Source organism: Doryrhamphus excisus, chromosome 6 (assembly GCF_030265055.1).
Source record: "Doryrhamphus excisus isolate RoL2022-K1 chromosome 6, RoL_Dexc_1.0, whole genome shotgun sequence".
Taxonomy (NCBI): domain Eukaryota; kingdom Metazoa; phylum Chordata; class Actinopteri; order Syngnathiformes; family Syngnathidae; genus Doryrhamphus; species Doryrhamphus excisus.
The window spans coordinates 20,667,982-20,692,954 of NC_080471.1; the positions used below are offsets into that span (position 1 = coordinate 20,667,982).

The 24,973-nt window shown below is 39.7% G+C and overlaps 2 protein-coding genes across 4 annotated transcripts; both read right to left on the reverse strand.

The window, feature by feature from the left end:
* Positions 1-393: 393 nt before the first annotated feature.
* Positions 394-11,698, reverse strand: ca5a (carbonic anhydrase Va). Of its 3 annotated transcripts, XM_058076206.1 has the most exons (8): positions 11,241-11,698; positions 8,525-8,722; positions 6,757-6,875; positions 5,337-5,432; positions 5,203-5,265; positions 3,620-3,778; positions 3,355-3,540; positions 394-1,048 (listed from the first exon to the last, which is right to left on the reverse strand). In XM_058076206.1, exons 1-7 carry the CDS (start codon positions 11,383-11,385, stop codon positions 3,388-3,390), a joined length of 933 nt encoding a protein of 310 aa, XP_057932189.1. In that variant the 5' UTR covers positions 11,386-11,698; the 3' UTR covers positions 394-1,048; positions 3,355-3,387. The 3 variants fall into 3 exon arrangements, with proteins under 3 accessions (XP_057932189.1, XP_057932188.1, XP_057932190.1); XM_058076205.1 differs by lacking the exon at positions 394-1,048 and having other exon boundaries at positions 1,122-3,540; XM_058076207.1 differs by lacking the exons at positions 394-1,048; positions 11,241-11,698 and adding an exon at positions 8,828-9,656 and having other exon boundaries at positions 1,122-3,540.
* A 336-nt stretch (positions 11,699-12,034) lies between these two features.
* On the reverse strand, positions 12,035-23,530 carry uba2 (ubiquitin-like modifier activating enzyme 2). The gene is made up of 17 exons (XM_058076199.1): positions 23,263-23,530; positions 21,482-21,565; positions 21,327-21,397; positions 21,187-21,251; positions 20,998-21,098; positions 20,746-20,867; positions 19,574-19,641; positions 19,329-19,450; positions 19,106-19,205; positions 17,853-18,004; positions 16,666-16,759; positions 16,474-16,586; positions 16,169-16,324; positions 14,959-15,055; positions 14,705-14,810; positions 14,467-14,609; positions 12,035-13,052 (listed from the first exon to the last, which is right to left on the reverse strand). The coding sequence occupies exons 1-17, from the start codon at positions 23,401-23,403 to the stop codon at positions 12,835-12,837; spliced, it is 1,953 nt and encodes a 650-aa protein (XP_057932182.1). The 5' UTR covers positions 23,404-23,530; the 3' UTR covers positions 12,035-12,834.
* Positions 23,531-24,973: the final 1,443 nt, after the last annotated feature.

Genomic DNA, 24,973 nt, shown 5'->3' on the forward strand with positions numbered 1-24,973 from the left:
TTAGTGGTATTCAGTATCACTTTCTGTGGAGACACTGCCATGTTGAAGACAGTAGCACCACCTAGTGTTTTAACTAAGAAGTGCAAAACAGTCATCCATTCATTTTGTACCGCTTTTTCCACACGAGGGTCGCGGGGGATGCTGGAGCCTATCCCAGCTGTCTTCAGGCGAGAGGCGGGGTACACCCTGGACTGGTCGCCAGCCAATCACAGGGCACATATAGACAAACAACCATTCACACTCACATTCATACCTATGGACAATTTGGAGTCGCTAATTAACCTAGCATGTTTTTGGAATGTGGGAGGAAACCGGAATACCCGGCGAAAACCCACGCATGCACGGGGAAAACATGCAAATTCCACACAGAGATGGCAGAGGGTGGAATTGAACCCTGGTCTCCTAGCTGTGAGGTCTGCGTGCTAACCACTCAATCTCCGTGCAGTCAAGTACATGTTATATGCGGGCCATAGTCCATTATATTTTTAGACTTTGATATGGAGCAGTTAAAAATGGATGGTTTTAAACAGTAATTACATTACTCAATAGGTAAAATGTACAAAAAAAATACACTCATGAATGTCCACAATCTTTACAAACATGATGTGATCAACATCTGGTTTTCGTACATTCTCTTCAAAGGAAAGGTCTGGAGGAGTAAAGCACTTCCTGGTAACACAGCTGGACTAGAAGAACCGTCCATCCAGGAAGGCATGCTGAGAGAAGAGAGACCTCTACCATGCTCCCCCAGAAGAGGAATGTCCACTACCCATTAAAAAATATTGTATGTTCTGCATATAGCTAGCCTACAGCAGTGATTCCCAACCAATGTACCGTGGGAAGTGACCCAATTCCACGGAATCGGTTGGAAAATGATGACTTCGTCCTAATGCCTTTGTTTTTAAATGCTCCTGAAGGCAGGAAGCACATAACTAACCTGTGACATACATTTTTGTTCGGTGATGTGATGTGATATTTTGTGTTTTGTACCTTTTATAAAAGTTGAGAAACAAGACAGCATACATAACTAGAAGCAGTCAGAAGCAATCTGAGGACAAAAAAAAAACAGACAGTAAATCATCATGAAAACAATACAGTAAATGATCATTACAGTATGAACATTTGATGAGTTAAAATTGTGTATTTCATTTTTTTTTTTAAATATCACAATCAAAGATACAGTACGGTCCAGTAAAACCTAAAAAAAGCAAAAATGCTTTATCACCTTAATCTCTAACAATCATCACATTGCAACAAATGAAACTATTTAAACAGTCATTTTGAGGAAAAATTTGTTTGAATATGTTCATATTTGATGTTGCAATCAGGCATTAGATATATGATGAAATATCATGAAGGAAAATCCAACATGAAATGAAGGCAATATAGAAATCCCATAAACATATCCTGCAAGGCTAAATGCTTCTCTGGCTTCAAGTGGATTAAAGATTTCCCTCCATTTTAACACAACAACTGTAGGCAAAGGCAAACTTGCAGGGAACACATCAGCACCGGAAACGTTGCAAATTTTACCATAAAGTAAAAAAATATGACAACTACCGAAAAAAAAGCAGTGGATTCATCATTTAGACAACAATTGAGCGAGTTTTGAGTGGTGGAAACCATTAAAAATGAACAGCAGAGCCGTTGTTTGACATTTCTAAATTCCGTACTTTTTTCGGATTCAGTGTATCATTGCAGCTGCAACAATTAATTCCAAATTGATGAATATCCAATGAATTAAAAATGCAAATATCCCCTGGTTTTAGTCTTTAACTGATTACCATTATGTCTGCATATAATTTCCAGAGGATTATAGCTGCAGTACATCAAATTTTCCAGAATTTTCCATACATGTGTTGCTCACTGTGTGTTCCCACACAAACATCTTAATGAAATAAAGTTTTGTTACCTGTAGATTTGGATGGAACCGTTTCAATTATATTGTGTGAGCTAACTTGGTTTAATTTGAGTTGGATGAACTTGAATAAAAACAAGCTCAACTAACACAAATATATTACCATGTACAAATATACTTTTTTTTTTACTTAGGGCTAAACATATTCATTGGATGGATATTCTGCCAGGAATTTCATTTAGTTAGTCCAATGAGTTTTTTTTTTTTTAATGTAGCTGCCTTCGAAAAACAGGTTCTTTTTTTCCGGCAATTTCATTGAGTTAGTCTAATTTTTTTTTTTTTTTTTTATGTAGCTGCCTTCGAAAAACAGGTTCTTTTTTTTAAGTCGCGAGAACAATAGTAACAGTTTTGGAAACATTATTTTTTTTCCCCTCATACTTTAGTTTCACTTTTACCCGGAAATGTATCAAATAAAATTCCATACTGTTCCAAATTTAGGTAGGTAGGTACAAAATTAATTTCTAAAAATATATAATTATATTAAAACTACTTATTACTATTAACCATTTGCATTATATATATTTTGTATATATTATTTCATTTTTGTATATACTTTTTGCATAGTGTAAATGTAGTTTACGTCATCCAGTTATTTAAATTGTTTTAAATTGATTGTATCCGTAATTTGCGACGATGACTGACCTACCCATCTCGTATTTACAGGACTTATTTTCATTTATTTCAGATTTTGTTGTATTTATTTGTAATATGTTAAATACAACAGTAATAATGCAATTTGATTTCTTTTGTAAGTGTCAGTAAATTGCTGATGGAACATTTGCGTATAGGCACGGATCTGCTACAAAGATAAACTATTCCAGTTACCTCAGCTTAAATGAATATGTATGACATAATATTTAGTTAAAGCACGTGTGTTAGGATGCTTGTCAAAGATGATACAAAAACAAAGACTCTAAGTATAAAAAGATCAAATGTACCGAGTACAGTAAAATCTAGCAAAAAAAAATAAGTGCCATGTTTACGTCAAACATCAACCTATCAAGTAAAGAAATTGCATTTGCAAACCTTGATATTTGCTGCTTAATGTAAGTGCCACTGCAGTACCGACTATGACCAGCACATAGTGCTGTTGAGTCTCCACTAGCAGCTCCAGTTGTTCACCTTTAGGTGCTGATTGATAAAAAAAGTCTTCCAAGTCAACTGAATTAAATGTCAAGTCAACTTGAAAATAAATACAATTTCTCTGAATAAACATTCATAAAACTATTTCCCAGTAACCACCCCTTTAAATGATTAGTTTGTTAAACTAATAGTTAAAAAGGTACATTTTTATCAGAATTACCATTAAACAAAAGCTTACCCACTGCCTCAAAGTAGCGTTTGTTAGTGAAAGAGGAAAATATTGTATTGTAAAAATCTGAGAGAATATGTTTTGGTGCAACGACTGTAACGGTGGTTATCACAAATGTAAGTACTGCGTTTGTTGGGGATCAGTGGGTGTGTTGGGATCATTGGTCAAACGGTGCCTCCTTCAGGAATGGACTGAATGAGGAGCGCACGGTGCGACCCCGCAGAGGCTGTTGCACACGGAAGTTGTTCACCATGCTCTTCTGGACCTCCTCTTCAGCAGAGGTAAACAGAAGACTCCGGAAGACAGCCAGCTTGAATTAAGGAGGCAAGTCACAGCATTTTAGGGACACAAACTGATCTGATTGAGGGCCAGAGTGCACAAAAACATACCTGATCGTGGCTGACTTCTATGTGCTGCTTCATAACGATCCAGGTGACCGACTCTGTCAGGGGAGGTGTTGTAAGAGAGCCGTGGTACGTCCAGTAATCATCGGTGTTGGTGGGTAACAGGCAGCCTGCGTCAAATTTAGTAAACTCTACCACACTATCCTGCAGTCAAAACACAGAGCAGACAACATGGTGACTCTTTTTTTTGGACATTTCTTTCAATTAAAAATTGACTATACGATAATCACACTGCACCATAAAATAATACGTATATTACATAATTCTCCCTGTGTATGTGTGGGTTTTCTCCGGGTACTCCGGTTTCCTCCCACATTCCAAAAACATGCTAGGTTAATTGTCGACTCCAAATTGTCCATAGGTATGAATGTGAGTGTGAATGGTTGTTTGTCTATATGTGCCCTGTGATTGGCTGGCGACCAGTCCAGGGTGACTTCCAAACTCTAGTTTCAAAATATGTTGTCATTAATTACACCTCACTTTCAAAAGTTTTTGGAGAAAACAATATTTTTACAAATCTGTGGTTTAAAAATGGCTGCACGTTTGCCCGCTGGCCTCACAGCTAGGAGACCCGAGTTCAATTCCACCCTCGGCCATCTCTTTGTTGAGTTTGCACGTTCTACCCACATGTGGGTTTTCTCCGGGTACTCCGGTTTCCTCCCACATTCCAAAAACATGCTAGGTTAATTGGCGACTCCAAATTGTCCATAGGTATGAATGTGAGTGTGAATGGTTGTTTGTCTATATGTGCCCTGTGATTGGCTGGCGACCAGTCCAGGGTGTACCCCGCCTGTCGTCCGAAGACAGCTGGGATAGGCTCCAGCATCCCCGTGATAACAGGTAGAGAATGAATAAATGAATGAATGAATACACACAAAACAATGTGATGAAGTTGATTTAGAACAAATAATGTATCTTTGGGCTGCACGGCGTTTGAGTGGTTAGCGTGCAGGTCTCACAGCTAGGAGACCCAAGTTCAATTCCACCCTCGGCCATCTCTGTGTGGAGTTTACATGTTCACTCCGGTTTCCTCCCACATTCCAAAAACATGCTAGGTTAATTGGCGATTCCAAATTGTCCATAGGTATGAATGTGAGTGTGAATGGTTGTTTGTCTATATGTGCCCCGTGATTGGACAGTCCAGGGTGTACCCCGCCTGTCGCCCGTGTGAGGATGAGCAGTAGAAAATGAATGAATGTGTTTTAAAAATGAAAAGTTTTAAATATCAGTTAAATCATATTTAATTGATCATGTTTTATCAAGTGTATTTTTTTTCACGGAGTTTGACTTTTGAGATATATTTTTTAGGTTGGAGCATTGGCAGCACTGTAATAGAAGTATAATAAGCAAAGCAAATGAGCGTGTTTTGTGTATTTGTGAGGCATTATTTGAAAAAACAGAAAATTAAGTGTCATTGTTTAGTAATTAGAAGCATGGAACTGACATACCAACAATTGTTGAACAATTTCCCAAATACTGTTCAGCACTTTAACAATATTTTACAAACAACATTCTATAACTAGCCTGGAAAACTTTATGTACATGTATGTACGTAACATCACACTGACCTTGTGTCTGATTGCAGGCAGAGCATCTACCAGTTTCTGGAGGCCTTCGTGTCTCTTCCCCACCTGACAAATTCATCAGAAGGTGAAATAATTATACATGCATACACGCCACTGTATGCGTGTGTAATTATTACCTTTAGAAAGACTCCAATAACCGCCAGCCCATTGTCCTCCATCACCGCCTCCTCAAACAGGCTGTACTTGTCTGAGTTCCAGTGGACCAGGTGAAGCTGAGAACATAAGCGGGACACAAATCCACCATTAGCTGCTACGCAAGTGTGAGACAAATAAATATAATAGACTCATCCCAAAAAAATTTGGATTATTACGTTGTTCTTCTAATTGCATTGCGTTATATAGCATATATAGTATATTTTAATGATATCTGATAGTAAATACTTGATTATTTGTACATATGGGGAGACAGAAAAACAACTCAAAACCCACCTGTTTTTAATGTCCCAACTTTTTATACCTTTTTATAGCCTTGTTTTAGCTCTGAATGAATGTATGGATATTGTATTTTAATCCATCTTTTACTCTGTTTTTTATTCAACTTTATTTTTATTTCTTTTCCTCTACTGTAAAGCGTCTTTGAGTACTCTGAAAAGTGCTATACAAATAAAATGTATTATTATTATTATTATTATTATATTTCATTTTTGTTCAGGTTGTACCTTACAACCTTACCTTGCACCTTACTTGTTCTCAATCAGAAATCACTCCACACTCTTTATTGCTCTCTGGTTCTACCATATCTTACTTATTGTGTGGAAATATGGGCTAATAACTATAAAAGCAATCTTCACTCGCTAAATGTACTGCAAAAAAAAGGTCAGTAAGGATAATTCATAATGCCGCCTACAGAGAACATACTAACTCCTTATTTCTAAAATCACAAATACTTCAACTTGCTGATATAGTTCATCTTCAAACAGCTAAAATAATGCATAAGGCTAAAAATAACCAATTAGCTAAAAATGTCATCCAATACTTCTCTACAAGAGAGGAGAAATATGATCTCAGGGAAGAACTACATTTGAAACACTTATATGCTAGGACTACGTTAAAAAGCCATAGCATTTCAGTATGTGGAATCAAACTATGGAATGGATTGAGTAAGACCCTCAAACAATGCACAACGATGAGCCAATTCAAGAAACAATACAAGCAGTTGATGTTTGCTAAATACAAGGATGAAGCTTTGTACAGCTCTTTCAAACACAACCATGCAAATAAATAAATTTAAAAAATCCATGGAATCATATATCATTTTATTTCATGGATGTTTAAGCAGTCGAATCAGTGATTCATTCATGCCTTGAACTTTCAGAAACCTCTTTATCTTCACACTATATTTCATACATTTGCTTCCTGTGAAGTATAGTATCTCATCTCATTTAAGCGTGTCTGAAGATAAACCAGCATTTCCCATTCATTCATTTGTGGATGTACACCGCAAATATTTGACGGTACCTGTTAAGAAGAATTATGTAGAGACTCATCTATATAAGTATGTACATATAAACTATATAAGTATGTATAAAACAGTACCTCTGCAGGAAATAACCTCCTGTCCACGGTGTGCTCCGACCCCCAGGCATTGCACTCACCCCAGTGGAAGTGGAACTGACACAGCCTAAATTTGTCTTGCAATGGCCCCCCTTTCAGTGCTGTGGACACATTTGATAAGATATAGATTAGTTATCTTTTATTCTTAGATATGACAGTACTAAGACATGACCAAATATGTTCATATATTTCTCATATTAAATATACAAAGTCCATCCATCCATTTTATATTCTTTCTATCCTCACTCGGGTCGCGGGTATGACTTCAGGTAAGAGGTAGGGTACACCCTTCAATCACTGTAGCCCTAAATATAGAATAATTATTATAGTAAAATTATACTGTTAATACATAATTACATATATACTAATTATATTATCACTCATTCATTCATTTTCTACCGCTTATCCTCATGTGGGTCGCCTATCCCAGCTGTCTTCGGGCGAGAGGCGGGGTACACCCTGGACTGGTCGCCAGCCAATCACAGGGCACATATAGACAAACAACCATTCACACTCACATTCATACCTATGGACAATTTGGAGTCGCCAATTAACCTAGCATGTTTTTGGAATGTGGGAGGAAACCGGAGTACACGGAGAAAACCCACGCATGTATGAGGAGAACATGCAAACTCCACACAGAGATGGCCGAGGGTGGGGTTGAACACTGGTCTCCTAGCTGTGAGGTCTGCGCACTAACCACTTCACTGCCGTGCAGCACAATGCGAAACTAAATCTGAAAAGATAGGACTAGTTTTGACGGACCCTGCCAAAAACTTATTTTGTTGTGAGTAAACTGCTCTTGCTGCACGGTGTTCGAGTGGTTAGCACACAGGCCTCACAGTTAGGAGACCGTAGTTCAATTCCACCCTCGGCCATCTCTATGTGGAGTTTGCATGTTCTCCCCGTGGGTTTTCTCCGGGTACTCCGGTTTCCTCCCACATTCCAAAAACATGCTAGGTTAATTGGCGACTCCAAATTGTCCATAGGTATGAATGTGAGTGTGAATGGTTGTTTGTCTATATGTGCCCTGGGATAGGCTCCAGCACCCCCGCAACTCTTGTGAGGATAAACGGTAGAAAATGAATGAATATTTAATATACTGAAACTTAATATTTACTTAAATATAAACACTTGTAAAATCTAATGCTAAATCTGAAATTCTATCTCTAAAAAAACAGGACTAGTGTTGACAGACCCCACCAAAAACGTATTTTATTGTAGGTAAACTGCTCTCATTATGATGAAGTCATCTCATTAGATTGTGCAAGTGGTCTTAATATGGGGATTTGATCAATATTTAATGGGTTAGCCCTGTATATAATATTAAAATACAAGTGACATAAACACATGCAATCTACTCGAACTGTTTATGTGTGCTTTTATTGTGCAATCTAGTAATTATTCCTTGCTTAAGATAAAATCTATACGTTGCAGAAGTCAGGGGTAGCAGTCACATGACAGTCACCAGATCCACATGGTGGTTTTATCCGCGGCTCTCGGTGTAACATTGATTACTAAACTTCTACTACAGAGGGACTGAGGAAATAAAGAGCATCCTCCGTGCATGACTGAAATGTTGACACTTTTGATTGTGTTGTGTCAATCAGAGACAAGAATTTGGCAAGTAAGATTTTCATGTTCTTGTTTTGGATTTGAGTTTTTGCAATTAAACTATAAAGTAGCGTCCTAGGTGAAAATGACATTGAAATCATAAACACACACACACACTTGATAGCAGAACACTTACAGGACCGGTCTGTCGTGTCATCATATTCAACCAGGAAGGAGTAACCATTATTCCAGATTTGCTGGCAAGTCGTTGGATCATAGTCGGCGATCAAAGGTTTCAGCTGGGCATCAAAGACACTCTTGCGCACAACGATATCAATCGGAGACTGGCGATCACCTCCTGGAACCGCGAGGGGTCCTTGCCACATCGGGTGCACTGGATAGAGAAAGAAGAAGGAAAGAAAGACAGAAAAAATAAAATTGAAACATGAATTGACAAAAAAAAAGTCGGTATCAAACACAAAATGAAGAGTAAACCTACTTTTCATGTTGTATTCAGCTGATTCCTGCATCGTGAAACAATCCATTTTGAATTTTTTTTTAAATCTACAGTATTCCACTGACAAAGATAAGACGCCGCCCTCGAGCTGCCTGAAAGACCTGAATGTAAAAGTAGAGAACTGACTACTTCTACTTCCTTCTAGTCCTACTTTTCACTCTTAAAGGAAATGACTAAACAACAGAGAAGTGGGCCGGCTGTACACAAAGTGACCTACGGAATGTCCTGGCACTCCCCCAGCTCCCCTCCACAGGGAGCGAATCAGACCAGGACCTCAGCCTGGTCCAAAAGCCTGCTGAGGCCAAAGTCCGTCAAAGGATCTGACTTCTAATTACATGAAACTCTGCTTTTTTCTGATTAGCTTGTGTCTTGAAAATCATAGAAAACTAATTAAAAGTATAAGAAGTATGTTTATTAGCGTCTTCACCATAACAGAGCAAACATTGAAAGAGGACACAATCATGGAAGTGTACGTGCCAAGGGTTGTCCTCATCCACAATTACACAGCACATGACTTACGGTTTCCGCTGTGAACAGGTCTCACCGGGAGATGACCTTCATCTCCTTTAAGCCTCTAGCGACTCCTCCTGCGGTAGTTGGCTGACTAGTTCTGTTATTGCAACGGTGCAAATTAAACGCTAACAAAGCCTTTCACGCTCATTCGGCTGGCTGGTGGTTTGTCTGGTGAGAGTCCGTTCTTGTCTGCAGTACAGAATTGTGCTTATTGCAAAACCCCAAACACTGAACAAGTTGTTCCGAACTTAGTTGGAACTGTACGAACTCCAGAACATAGCAGAAGACACTTTTTTTTTTTTTTTAACATTGGAGTGGAGGCGGCACGGCGGTTGAGTGGTTAGCGCGTAGACCTCACAGCTAAGAGGACCAGGGTTCGATTCCACCCTCGGCCATCTCTGTGTGGAGTTTGCATGTTCTCCCCGTGCATGCGTGGGTTTTTCTCCGGGTACTCCGGTTTCCTCCCACATTCCAAAAACATGCTAGGTTAATTGGCGACTCCAAATTGTCCATAGGTATGAATGTGAGTGTGAATGGTTGTTTGTCTATATGTGCCCTGTGATTGGCTGGCCACCAGTCCAGGGTGTACCCCGCCTCTTGCCCGAAGACAGCTGGGATAGGCTCCAGCACCCCCCGCGACCCTCGTGAGGAAAAAGCGGTAGAAAATGAATGAATGAATGAATATTGGAGTGGGGGAGGAGTGCATATTTTTGCATCTATTTATTCCTGCTTTAAATTTCTACTTTCCAGTTTTGAATATACATATGACTATGGTTATTTTGAAGAAAAGAAGAAATGAAAATGAGACAAAACATCTGTGGAGGAAGCAACCGTTAAACTGAAATAGTCTGCTGATCAAAAGTTTAAAGCTTTCTAGAGCTTCCAAAATCTGCACCTATTCCTATTCTGTATTTCTTTGGATTTCGTGCTTCCCGCAAAAACAGTCTGTATTAATTTATTCCACACACGGTTCACCTCCAAGCACGTCCACTCTGTTTTGGTTGGTCACACTCCCAAGTGCTCACGAGGACTTCCGGAGAGTTGCCGCACCCAAGTTAACTAAGCAGAGTGGTGAAAAGGGTGTCTTTTGAAAAATGGCTGAGATTCAATGAGTTAGTCACGCAGTGTACTAATACCATAACAAAGATACACGCCATCCTGTGCAGTAACTGGAAAATGTACACATACTGAGGCAAAAATTTTGTAGAAATTATCAAGGTTAGCCAAAGCAGCTAGCATGCTAACCAGTGTGTATGCTAAGTTCCAAACTAAAAGCAAATATCCCGATGACAAGCCATGATATGACTTTAAGTAAATGATAAACCCAGGCTTTAGCATTTATGCTATACTGTTATGTTCAATGGAGGTGCAGTACTCAGTACTTTGTCTATGATCAGAATGTACATAAGTACCTGAAGTTTGGCCTTATAGAACAGGAAAATCCAGTTTACAGTATTGGGTGCGGTGAAGAACCTGCTGTACAACTCGGGAGGATTTGCACACGGCTCACCTCTTGAGCTTTTTACATGTTTGCATTGAACGCAACACGAGTCTGTGGCTGTCAATGTAGACCACGTGATGGTGGAAAAACATGCGATAACAGGAACTTGTGTATTTTGAAACACATTTACTGATAAGTGGGGCTCACGGTGCACTGGTGGTTAGCTATACAGTCAGGTGATATGGATGATCTGGGTTCGAACCCCTGTACTCCGGTTTTTCCTCCACATTTGCAAAAATCTGCATTTTCGGTGTATATATGCCCCTGAAGTGTACACAATATTAATACTTGAATCTCCATGCACGTTTTCCAGTCAACAATACAGTCAATGTTGCAGTTTAAAGCACATATATTTTGAGTTTTTATTGTGCAGGTACTTACTTCGCGACAGCACATATCTGCTGGAGCACGCCGTCAGATTACATCCACGGACGGGGGTGAGCCGCTGACTCCTCCCTACGTGTCGGAAGAGCTGGCGGTGAAGATGAGAAGCCAGAGGTCGAATTACTGATGACAATGTCACCATTTTTTTTCTAATTTAGAGCTACCCTCACACTGTGAAGCTTTTTTTTTAAAGCGGGAAGGAAAGCTAAAGGTTAGCTCAACTAGCTAAAAGTTAGCTGTCAGTCAGAGAAGAAGCTCCACTGCTTCGCTTGTCTCTTCCCTGCTTCCGTCAATGTCTTGTAGGCGGGGGAATTCCACAGTCCGCCTTCAAAAAAAGGGGAGGTTTTAATGTAAAACTACAGCTTCATTTTGTCCGGAATTCCATAAGAAAAAGCAAACATAAGACTCCATGACACGCGCAGGACCCTACAGTGTTTGTCTATAAGCAAAAAAGGGGGAGGGGCTGCGGTGTTGACCAATCAGTGTTGACCACCGAGGGGCGTCAATGTCATCAACAAGGATGGCTCAACATCACATTGTTTAGAATCCTTTCATATATATATATATCTATGTACTATATATACTAAATGTGTATAAATAGTACTCCATATTGGCATCCAACATATCAGCTGTTACTGTAGCATAATTGTAGAGAATTGTATTCACTTAACAGAGGTGGAAAAAGTATAAAATTGTACTAAAGTAAAAGCACAAAAATTACTTATTGCTGTTTTTTGGGTGTAGAATGTGGTCTCAATGAAGCAACGCCTATAAATTAAAGTGAAACCATATTATTCGCTGCTGTTGCGAGTTGCATTTCCTCCCTTTTTAATAATACAGGTCCTACTCAACAGATGAGAATTAAAATGTAACAAAGTCCAGTATTTATAAAAGAATCTTTAAGAAAAATACAAACAAAATACTCAATAAAGTAACATGACAAATGTACTTACCACCTGTCATTTAACATTGTGATTAACTGGGGTTTTTCTTTTTATTTAATTACATAAAAGTGGAATTGCAAAATTTGTGACAGATTTTGTGAACAATATTTGAGAAAAAAAAAAACTTTAGAGTTGCACACAATCAATTCTAGCACACTACTGTGTTCTGCAGTGTGGGAATGAAACTAGTCGAGTTCCCTTGAGGAAGGCAGGCATCCGCCAGACATCCAAGACATATTTCTAGTTAAATGTATTATTATAAATGTTACAGCGCAACAAAAATGTTTTGGTTTGAGCAGTATTTATGTAAATTGACATAACACACATCTCCCTGACTTGTGTAGCATGAGAACAGCAAACATCTTAATACCAAAAAAAAAAAAGCACTTGTTTATACTCTCAATTGATGCATTTTAAAGATACTAGAACTGGACAATAACAAAACAGTTGAATATTTTTCAAATGTTGACTATATTTACATATGACAATAGCAGGGAAGTATGAAAGTATGAGTACAAGCGGCTGTGAGAACGGCGCAAAAACAACCTAGAGTAGTTAACCGTTCTTGGGAAAAAGTTATGTTTGTCTTGATACAAAATGGCAAGTTTTCAAAGCGTTCTCGATGCTCCAGAAAACCAGTCGAGGGTTTAGTCCAAAGCAATGATATCGTCGTCATCGTCGTCGTTGTCGTTGCCAGCGGGGGCAGCTGCTGCACCTAACAGATCTGTCCGTGGACGCTTGGTGGAAGTCTCGCCCGTTTCCACATCCGAATGCTTCCTCTTGGTGCTGCTTGTGACTGCTGCAGAGCTGGACGATGCTTCTGCGTCCTCATCAGAGTCCACAAGCATGACATCATCTTCATCGACTGCAAAACATCAGATAGCAAATCATTTAAAGTCACTTGTGTACATGTTTTTATATTGATTTGTTAAATACGTGTACAGTAATTCCTCATTTATTTAGTGTGGACCGAGAAAAGTGAATTTCCGCCAAGTAGGATTCCTATTACCTTAAATAATTACTGACTAATTACTGACACCTAGTGACCAATGTAGAGTACTACATTCACAAGTTGATGGTGTTCTTAATGGCTTATAATGCATTTGTATTTCAGTTCATTTAGCTATTTTATGCCTTAAATATGCTGACAAATAACATGTTGTAGTCAACCACAGTACAGTACAATAATAATAAAGCACAATACAATTAATTAAATAAAAAAAATGCAATGTTGAACAATGTTTTAACTGCCATGTCGACAGGCACAACGGTAAATGTACATTAATTTACATGTAAATCTAAGCAGCAGTGCCAGAATTTAGAGTTTATAGTAGTGTTTCTCAACTTTTATTGAGCCAGGGCACATATTTTACATTAGAAAAATCTCACCGACCAGGTGCCATGACTTTTGTGCCCTAAGAGTGCCAACAGGTGGATACATACGGTTAATTTGGTACCTTCTGTTATCTAGTGGAAGAGCATTTTATTGTTGTGGCCGTTACTGTAAGTGGCTGCTACAGCTACATTAACTGTAGGAAATTACAACTGTGCTGTGTCACAGTTTAGTGCAACCTTCATCGAGAAAGGAGTGAGGGAAGAAAGAGGGAACGGAAGAAAGGCAAAAGAAGTAGCTTGGATAGTACTACTAGGGCTGCATAAAAAAAAGAACCGTCCGGTATTTAAAAACAAAAATACACATCCTGTTTTGAGTTTAAAAAAAGTCTTATCATAATGAGAATTTTTAAAAATCTGCAAAGTCTGGCAGCAACGTTGCTACCATAGGTAACACAATTCCACTTTTCAGCCATTTCTATTAATATTATCATTCATTCATTCATTTTCTACCGCTTTTTCCTCACGAGGGTTGCGGGGGTGCTGGAGCCTATCCCAGCTGTCTTCGGGCGAGAGGCGGGGTACATCCTGGACTGGTCGCCAGCCAATCACAGGGCACATATAGACAAACAACCATTCACACTCACATTCATACCTGTGGACAATTTGGAGTCGCTAATTAACCTAGCATGTTTTTGGAATGTGGGAGGAAACCGGAGTACCCGGTACGCATACACGGGGAGAACATGCAAACTCCACACAGAGATGGCCGAGGGTGGAATTGAACCCTGGTCTCCTAGCTGTGAGGTCTGCGCGCTAACCACTCGACCGCCGTGCCGCCCCTCTCTCTATCAATGAGTCCCAATATCAATCCACTAAGCAATATGACCTCTATGAAACATCCCTGCATTATACACACATTTCTGTCTGAGTTTCCAAATGCTGACCTTTAGAGGAGGTGGACGGTTGGGCAGAGTCCTTGTTGCCATTGGTGATGCTGTTTACCTCTTCGTTGTTAGCCTGGGGAGGTGGTGCTTTGTCTGGAGCTTCACCAACTACTTCAAACTCAACATCTCTTTCCAATTCTTCACTGCCGTGGAAGACAACATAAAAATATATTTGTGTCATTTATGGAGGCATGATTTAAAAAAAAAATTGTGAAAAAAAAGAAGTGAGGTGACGTACGTGTGCAGGACGTTAATGAGGAGTGTGTAGTCTTGGAGGAAGTCGTCGGCTTGTAGTCGACTGCCGTTTCGGATTCCGAAGTCGGAAATGAACTTGTTGTTGTTGGCTTTTAAGTGAGACAAAAATGTGATTATTGTTTGTTTGAATCATGTCATTCAAACCATATTATAAAAAAAATATATAAATACTGTACATATGGCAGGTTATGTTGCTTTTATAGTAGAATCCCCTTTGGATTGATCATCATTCTTTACCTTCTGTTTCGCCGTCCTCGGAGGAGATGAGGATGGTCCCTTTTCCATCTTCGATCTGAACATCTGGAGCCACCATCCCGAACCTCTCCTTTAGGATCTGGATGGATGATACACAAGAGATCAACTTTTAAAACATGATAAAATAAGATGCATATCCTCTTTGGTGGTTATTAAGATGAACTTGTTAAAAGTTTGATGTCATTTTTAGGTACATTGTTAATAAAGTCTCAACTTTAAAAGATGAAATCCAAACAGCTAAACCAGGGGTGCTCATTAAGTCGATCGCGAGCTACCGGTCGATCGCGGAGGTGGTACTGGTCGATCACTGGTCGATCGCTGGTCGATCGCGGCGTGACATTAAAAAAATATCATCCCAGCATCAATGCCGTCACTTGATTGATATACAGGGCAGCCATTCAGATGACAACTGAATGTTGCCCTTCGGGTGACCAATCAAATCAAACAACGTCTCTAAGTGCAGCAGAACTTACGATGTCAGCCTATCATCCATCCCCGTTACTTGATTGACATACAGGACAACCAATCAGATGACAACTGAATTTTGACCTTTAGGTCACCGCTCATGCGTAAACAACGATGCAAAGTGCTAAGCTAGTCGGCGAATTGCGAGATTTTAAGCCCTCGCTAAAGTTTATGGTCACTAAAATGAGTGAAGGAGCTGGACCAAGTAAAAAGGCAAAAACTGGACCAAGTAAAAAGGCAAAAAACATATCACTTCCATACGGATATGGAATATTATACGGATATTGTGATACGGATATTATCCATGACTGATAAACATTTGGAAGTGTGCTTGAGGCTGGCTATCAGCAGCTACTGTCCGGACTATGCATCCCTGGCTGGTTCAATTCAGTGCAAGTCATCAAAGTAAACTCAGGTAATTACAAAAAATGTTAATAGTTAATTATGTGTGTTTTGCAATATTGGCTCATTTGGTTATGTAAGGTACATCAACATACATTGTACGTACAAATAATCCTCAATACATTTGAAAATAAATAGATGTTTTGCATTTTTGTAGTGGGTAGATCATTTTGACTCGGTCATTTTAAAAGTAGCTTGCATGCTGAAAAAGTGTGAGCACCCCTGAGCTAAACCGTTCTGGGACAAAATCCATCCATAAAATTATTTAAGGTAATTTGCATTAATCCTGCACAGTCAAAAATGCTACGACTATCTTATATGTCACCTTGTCCTGCAGAGAGAGGACCGTTGTTTTGTGGACATTGACTTTGATGGTGACTTCAGGCTTGCTGGCACAAACGTAACAGTTGGCCACGGGTGGGTCTAGGATACATGGAACTAGTAGCTTCTTCCTGAGGTTAGGACACTTGTTGAGGAAGATCTGGGGATGAGACGAAACCAAAGTTAAAGATCAGTCGTCTTGGAAGGATGCGGTGGACCACCTTCATATTATGCTAATTTTTTTTGTAAAGTTACACAAGCTGTAAATCGAACAGGAAAAGGAAAGTTCAAATGTCTTGATGATCTAACCGTGCGGCAGGTTTCCACTTCCCCTGCCAGAATCTTGAGGCCCTCCAGTACAATGAGTCCAGCAATGACTGCATTGGTCGTCGCAATCGCCGGGATAATGTTGCCTGCCATGGCTGATAAAACAAATACAGATAAATGTTATTTTCCCGGCAATAACTTAAAAAAAAAAGGTGGCAAAGTCAACAAACTTACATTTGACATCAAATCGACTCTTCATGTTCATGCTGAAGATGTGCATCCTTAGGTTGGCAGCTGCGGTAACAAAGTCCATAGCAGGAGGATCATCCTGACAAGACAAGCGGAATCTAACATGAGTCAAAATCTCAATGGATTAAGGTGGATCAATACAGTGGTGCTTTTTACCCGTTTTCTGGCCTATAGATGTCGTTAGAATGTTGAATTCTCGTGTTAAACGATGCTAAAGTTTCAGATAATGAGATTTTTGCATTTAGAAGTGAGGCCTCAAAGCAGTTTAGGATGGCTCAAAACGCTCGGTTTTGGGGGGCGTTGCAAAACTGTTCCTTTGTGATGTCACAGAGGCAGTCTCACAAATAAAAAAATGTGTAATGAGCATTTCCAATACCGATCGTCTGCAGTTCATAAACTCGGTGCCCTCACATTCAGCTTCTGAGTTCCACAGCACCAGTGGTACCGCTGACAAAGTGTGTCCGACAATGAGTGCTCCTCCTCGGGCAGGCGAAGTTGGAGGAGGACCATTGGTCCCTACACTTTGAGTTCAGTCAGGGGTCTCCATCCAAATATTTTATTCATTTATTATCAACCCCAATACCTACTATATTAGAAAGTGGGGTTCGTTCGTAGTTATGAAGCACTTTGGGCGTGTGACCAATCACAGCTGAGTGGGCGTGCCCAGAGCGGACCATGGGTGGAATTACTTAAAACAGAGTAACAGTAACAAAGTCCATAGCAGGAGGATCATCCTGACAAGACAAGCGGAAGCTAACATGAGTCAGTGGACCTACACTACAGTCATAACCAAGCATTATGGGATTTATTTATTTGTAATATTTACTCAGCTACTAAGAATGCACCACATAGACCTCCATCAGATATATTTGTGTTATTCTTATTATTAACTTATTTCTCTTGATTTCTATTTTTTGAAATGTGTTACCTCATGTCTGTGTGGAGTTTGCATGTTCTCCCCGTGCATGCGTGGGTTTCCTCCCACATTCCAAAAACATGCTAGGTTAACTGGCGACTCCAAATTGTCCATAGGTATGAATGTGAGTGTGAATGGTTGTTTGTCTATATGTGCCCTGTGATTGGCTGGTGACCAGTCCAAGGGTGTAACCCCCCCGCGACCCTCATGAGGATAAGCGGTAGAAAATGAATAATGAATGAATGAAATGTGTTACCTTGTCCCAAACCAGCTCTGCACCGTCTCCTTTCTCGTCCAACAGCGAGTGGAGTGTATCCACACTTTCCTGGAAAAGTTTGCAGTATCCCCAAACACCAAGAACCTGCTGGTCTTTTAAACCCGAACCTGGTGAATCCTCCTTAGGACATACTAGGGAAAAAAAACAATAGACCAAGTTAGTCAAACACATTGTGACCATGAATATTGACAAAGGTAAAAAAAAAAGGCCTTGAATATCATCTGAATATAAGTAATACAAATCATAATAAGTTGTATTACTTATTTTGTACACAAATCATACAAATCGACAACAATACTCAGCAACAGTATTCATTCATTCATTTTCTACCGCTTTGTCCTCACAAGGGTCACGGGGGGTGCTGGAGCCTATCCCAGCTGTCTTCGGGCGAGAGGCGGGGTACACCCTGGACTGGTGGCCAGCCAATCACAGGTCACATATAGACAAACAACCATTCACACTCACATTCATACCTATGGACAATTTGGAGTCACCAATTAACCTAGCATGTTTTTGGAATGTGGGAGGAAACCGGAGTACCCGGAGAAAACCCACGCATGCACGGGGAGAACATGCAAACTCCACACAGAGATGCCCGAGGGTGGAATTGAACCCTGGTTTCCTAGCTGTGAGGTCTGCGCACTAACCACTAGACCACCATGCCGCCCCTCAGTGTGAGAGAAAAACAAATCCATTTACTTCTTTAAGTACTACAATCGGGCTGCACGGCGAATGAGTGGTTAGCGTGCAGACCTCACAGCAAGAAGACCCGAGTTCAATTCCACCCTCGGTTATCTCTGTGTATAGTTTGCATGTTCTCCCCGTGCATGCGTGGGATTTTCCGTGTACTATGGTTTCCTCCCACATTCCAAAAACATGCTAGATTAATGAGCAACTCCAAATTGTCCATAGGTATGAATGTGAGTGTGAATGGTTGTTTGTCTATATGTGCCCTGTGATTGGCCGGCGACCAGTCCAGGGTGTCTCGCCCAAAGACAGCTGGGATAGGCTCCAGCACCCCCACGACTCTCGTGAGGATAAGCGGGAGAAAATGAATGAATGAATGAAAGTACTACAATCTTCTACAATATTTCAATGTGTAGTCATTTGACAGCACTAATAATACTACATGTGTTTATCATGTTATTTCCCAAAGGCCAACAAATGGTAAATGATAAATGAAATGATATTTTGATAGTACTATTTTGGATGTGTCACAGTAACAAACATACCAGTGTTCTCCAGCTGCTGCCAGTCGAGTGGCGTGGGAGCCTTCCTCTTTTTCCACAGCTTGTCCATAGTTAACAGGTACATGATGTCGTCTTTGAAAAGCTGGAAAACACAGTTGGCACTTCACTTCCAACATATGACATATTGTCCAGGCATAAATGAAAAGATATGGTGGCACCTAATACGGCTGAGATACAACTTCAACAGGTCTGACTGATGCGGTACCTTATTGAAGAGTTTGATGGGGTCATATTTGTTAGTGCGAGCCCATTGCTTAGTAGAGACACGCTTGATGCCCCCGTCCTTCTCTGCAGCCGTGGCACGGGCTGCTGTTTCTTCAGGTTTCCCTGAATTAAAGGACAAATACTTTTCACAAAGTGCTTTTCCTGTGTAAGATGTTAAACACTGTATAAAAATAACTCTCCTGGGTGAATTTTGCAAAAAAAAAAAAGAAAAAAGGAAGAGCTCACATGCAGCCTCCGGGTCTGCCGTGTCAGGTGATACATCTTGATCTGCATCCTCTTCTCCAAATAACTGGCTGAAATGGAAGATGGATGTATATTGGCAAGAATCTGGCGATACGATACGTATCACGATACTAGCCTCACGATACGATATATCACGATACTGTTAACAAGGCGATATTTTTTTTGTTTTTCCTTGTAGTTTTAAAGATTATTTCCTAGAAAAACTGAATTACACCAGCAATATGCACTTACTAAAACACATTTTTATTCGATTAGAACAGTATGTTATGCTGTATCACAAACTTAAAGTGTAGCATTTGGATGAATAAAGCTTTAACATCCAGCTTTAAATTTACAAAAAAAACCCATAAAAAACAAATAAATTAAATTATGTCTTAAGATCCTGCTCAAATGTTCACATTCTATTAGCTGTGAAAAAATGCAGAGTATACAGTCCCTGACTTATCCACCATCAGAACAGTATTTTTGTGGAACAAAGTAACTAACATCAGTAAAAAGTCCTTTTAGGATGCTTGAAATAACCTATATAACATAATAGTGATATCAATTTGAAAAAAATATCACAGTACTACTTTTGTAGTATACAAAAGGACCTTGGCATTGCTTGCTAGCGGCAGGTCCTCATGGTGTCTCGCTAAGTGGACTCGCAGATTTGTTGCGTTTCCCGAATACTTTATTCGGGAAACACAACACATTTTCCAAACGGCATGGGTTTTGTCCATTTCTGCACACCCTACTTTGTGTAGAAATCCAAAATGTGTCCACACTTCAGTAGCCTGTACGCCGCAGGGGCCGCTGTTATGTGCTGGCATTCTGCCATGTTGAACTGTGTTTATGTGTGAGGACGTTTCACTCGTCAATCTCGTTCAACGTCCTTGCCTAATTGACTACGTAAGTGCTGCCACCTAACCATTGGAGGTTTCAATTCAAATCAGAAATGAACCTTTGCCGTGTCTGCACTTGAATAAATACCATATACAGTCTATGAAAAATGCCTAAAAATATCCATATCATACTTTTTAATATCGATACAGATACGATATTTTCTTACACCGCTAATGGGAAATGAGCTTCATTTGTAGAGAACCTTTCTATATTCGCCACAACTTTAGCCACATAGAAAAGAACAATGTTTATATTTATATTATACTCACTTGAAGAGATACTTTGCCCACACAATGCAGTGAATGGGCTCAGACGGCGTGTTTCTGATGGTGCAACCTGGGAAGGTCTTCTGTGCAGGTTTAGGCTGGCACTCGTAGCACTCTGTCATTCCCTGAGGGAGTAGTCCAATAGAAGGAATAAAACATGAAACATTACACTTGAGGCGGGATACTCTGATCTTGAAGAAAGGGAATGGATTTCACACCCGGTCTACAGTGTCGGCCACGATTGGCAATTCATACCTTCTTGATGACAGTGACCTGTCCGAGGTATCCTGCTGTGCCACTCTCGATGAGAGGAATATCGGCTGCCAAACACATCCTGTTCACATGGTTACGGGCCGCTGACGATACAAGAACAAAACAGAATTACTTAAATTTTAGTGTTTTATAAAGAGACAAAATGGGGAAATGTCCATCAAATGTGCATACCTCTGTTATCCAAAGCGTTCATCACAAGTATGAAATTTTTAAAGAACTCCACATTGTAGTCAGGACTGTAGGAAGGGAGGAAATAGTTTAATGACTTCTCCTTACAATGTTACTGTGATTGATTAGGAAAAATAAATTACTTCATGATGCTGTCATGGTATGCAGTGATATTTGCAGAGGGGCAGAACTGCAAGGCACTCTCTTTGGCCACCTGGAATAAACATATACCACAAAAAAAAATTGAAGCAGCTCTGTCATGTTAAAAATGTGCAAAAATGTGCAAATGTGAGCATACCTGTGCTTTAGACTTGCCGACATGCTTCTTCTGAAAGAGGAACTGGCGATTCAGATTGCTGACATCGATTGTGTCCAAGTCAATCTGCAAAACAATTCAGTTTTAATCAACACCCGAACATGCCAAACACAACATGCCCCCTCTACCCATTTGTTACTGCCTCTCAGTCAGAATTAGAATCAGAATCAGAAAAGGGTTTATTGCCAGGTATGATCAAACACATACTAGGAATTTGCTTTGGTATAGTAGGTGCAGACACATCTATTAAAAAAGAATGAAAAATACAAAATATACAGCATGAGCTCTTCCCTGGTGAAAGAGCTCCCGGTACCGGCGCAAAAAACAGTTTTATAACATAAAACAAAGCAAAACAAGGCACACCAACACACCGAGGCAGCCGTCCGTGGCGCCATCTTGGATCGTCACCATCAGTGTATGCTGTCAGTTTTAAGTTCCTACCTATTTTCGTTTTTGGTTCCTACCTAGTTGCATATAACTTAATGAGGCGGAACTAATTTTCTGTAAAATTGTCGTTTTCCACACGTGCACGTTTAGTTATTACACCCATAGAAAATAAGCTCCGTTGTTGCCACACTATTTAGAGCTCAAAGGCTAATAGGTGCTAAAAGTTAAAGATCATCTCTATAATTCCCTCATAAAACATGTATGCAGCCATTAAGGTGCAGTATATGTATTTTGTATTATTTTCGTTTCAGTCTCTTAATGTCTTAGTTTACAGTTTGCTGTACCAGCTAATGTTAATCATGAGTGTGTTTATTTGTTGATGGAAATGTATGTAATGTGGCAGGTTTATTTGCACGATTGTAAAGAAAAAGCATTTAATGATAAGAACACGAATTTGTAGACATAATGTTATTGCATATTTGTGTACTATGTGAAGAGTAATTTATTGTATTTTGTATCTGTTTGAACCACTTTTAGTCCTCACGTTGGTTTTGCAATAAATCCATAAGTAAAACACAAGAACTAGTTGCTGTCTGATCGTTGCACATCCAAAGAAAGTTACACCATTGCAATAAGTTCAATTATTCCGATACAAAGCAGGTTCAGCATAAGTAACCTGTTCACAGCGTCTATAATTACACTTCTACTATGCGTAGTTTAAAACGCAGGAATGGTCCAAAGCGCTGTAACGCCCCTTTTCACTGCAAGGGGACGTTTCTAATGAGGTGAGATGTCTAAGAACCTCTCCTGCATATTTGATTAATTCAAATGAATTAATCAAATACGGCAAATTCATCTCTGAGGCCCATCATATTAGCCAAAACAACTAAAATGCTAAACCATGTACACGTTACATGCTAACGGGTTTAATAGCAAACAAGTAGAGCTTCAATGGCGCCAAAAATAAATACTAAATATTGTGTTATTTTTCTTGTATATAAACAAGTACACACAAACGCGACGATAAAACGCGAGTATATACTGATGTACATATAAAACTGGAGTTCAAAACCAGGAAATAGTTTTAGTCCGTATGCTAGCGCTCCGGTACATTGCTGCACAAAGACCTACTAGCATGACAGCAAGCTAGTCAGTTGTAGCTAATGGCTGATAAACCACTTTTAGCACAAAGACCTAGCATGAGAGCAAGCTAGCACAAAGACCTTATAGCTAGTCCTAGCATGATAGCAAGCTAACCGCAAGCTAATACATTGCATGGTAGTCTCATAGCCCTGGAGCTTTCTAAGCGGCACACCGACCGAGCAAGAAGATAGCCGGCTAGCAAAGGAGGGAAACAAACGTTAAGTGGTACGAACCACTTCAATGTTTTTGAATCCGGTGAGGACGAGGTTCTTGAGGAGCTCACAGCCGATCCCACCGGCTCCCACCACCAACACCTTGCTGGTTGACAAGGAGTCAGACAGCTCCTTTCGGAGAGCACCCACAAGTTGGACCATGTTGATTATGGGTAAAAATCAGAACTACAGGCTGTAGCTCCGGGATGCTAGTGACTTAGCTTTGTCTTCCACCACAGGAGGATTGATGCCCCGCCTCTGACGTGGTTTCCCGGCATGATTATTTTCTCGTTCTGACCCTACAGCGCCATCACTTGCAACGGAGCAGAACGTGTACTGTAATGATTTTGGCCCCTGATTATTTTTTGTTCTTTAAAATATTTAATTTCTTAGTTTTATTAGCTATTAGACTCTAGTAACTGTACATATGTCCCTCGTTCATCACGGTAAATTGATTCTAGATCTGACCGTGTTAAGTGAAATTATGCGACGTCGAATGCATTATTAATAAATGGAATATTTTTGTAATTGGAGCATAGAAAACTTATTTGACTTTCTAAATATAATTTTTACCATTACTAGAGCCCTGTTGACATGACATAACAACGCTATAAATAAATTATTATTTTTAATTAAATTAAAAAAAAAATCATTGTTAGAATTAAAATCAAAATTAGAATTAGAATCAAAATTAGATTATTTGTGAAATTTACTGTTTATGCTGTACATTGTTGTTCATATTTGATGTCATCTATTTATTCTCCACATTATTATTATTTATTATTATACGGGAGCCAGGCAACGATATTTCGTTGGCAATTTCACTGCTGTGTTATTGTGCAATGACAATAAAGAAAGTCTATCTATCTATCTATCTATCTATCTATCTATCTATCTATCTATCTATCTATCTATCTATCTATCTATCTATCTATCTATCTATCTATCTATCTATCTATCTATCTATCTATCTATCTATCTATCTATCTATCTATCTATCTATCTATCTATCTATCTATCTATCATCCATCCACAGCGCCGGGACAGTCCCGGGCCCAGCCATGAGGGGGTGGGGGGGGCCCCAGAACTGGTGTGTGTGTGTTCCGGGCCCAGCCAAAGCTGTCAACGGCCCTGGACGGCGGGCACCCCTAGCATAGCGAGCTACCAAGCTAACTAGTTAGCCTCTCCAATTTACTCATTCTAAACTTAATCAAGTGTGTCAAACTGAGGGGGGACGGACAAGTAAGAAGCCAAAACCTTACCACTTCCACACGAAATAGGAGAACTACGCCTCGTCAGACATGGCATGGCTGACTACATGCAGTGTGAAGGTAATCTAATCTAATGTCATATAACATTACTGACACCTAGTGGCCAGAATACTACATAAAACATGTTTTTCAATATTTTTTGAATGATAATATTCCATAATTGACCATGAAACAGTGATGTAGCAAGGGATGATTTATCATTGAAACATAGTATTGCAGGTCTGTTGTTCAACCATTCAGTATAATACCTCTTTATATTTTCTTGGAATAAACTTTATTCAGTATCACATCTGATACCGTCTTAGGTCATTTTCCTGCATATAAAGACACGATGCAATGCAATGGTCATATGCCCTACTTAAAAGTAGCCAAGCATGGAGCATAAGTTGTCCTGTAGTAACCTCTGATAGATTTACTGGCATTCCTGTGTGCGTCTGTGTAAACAATAGCATAGCAATGGC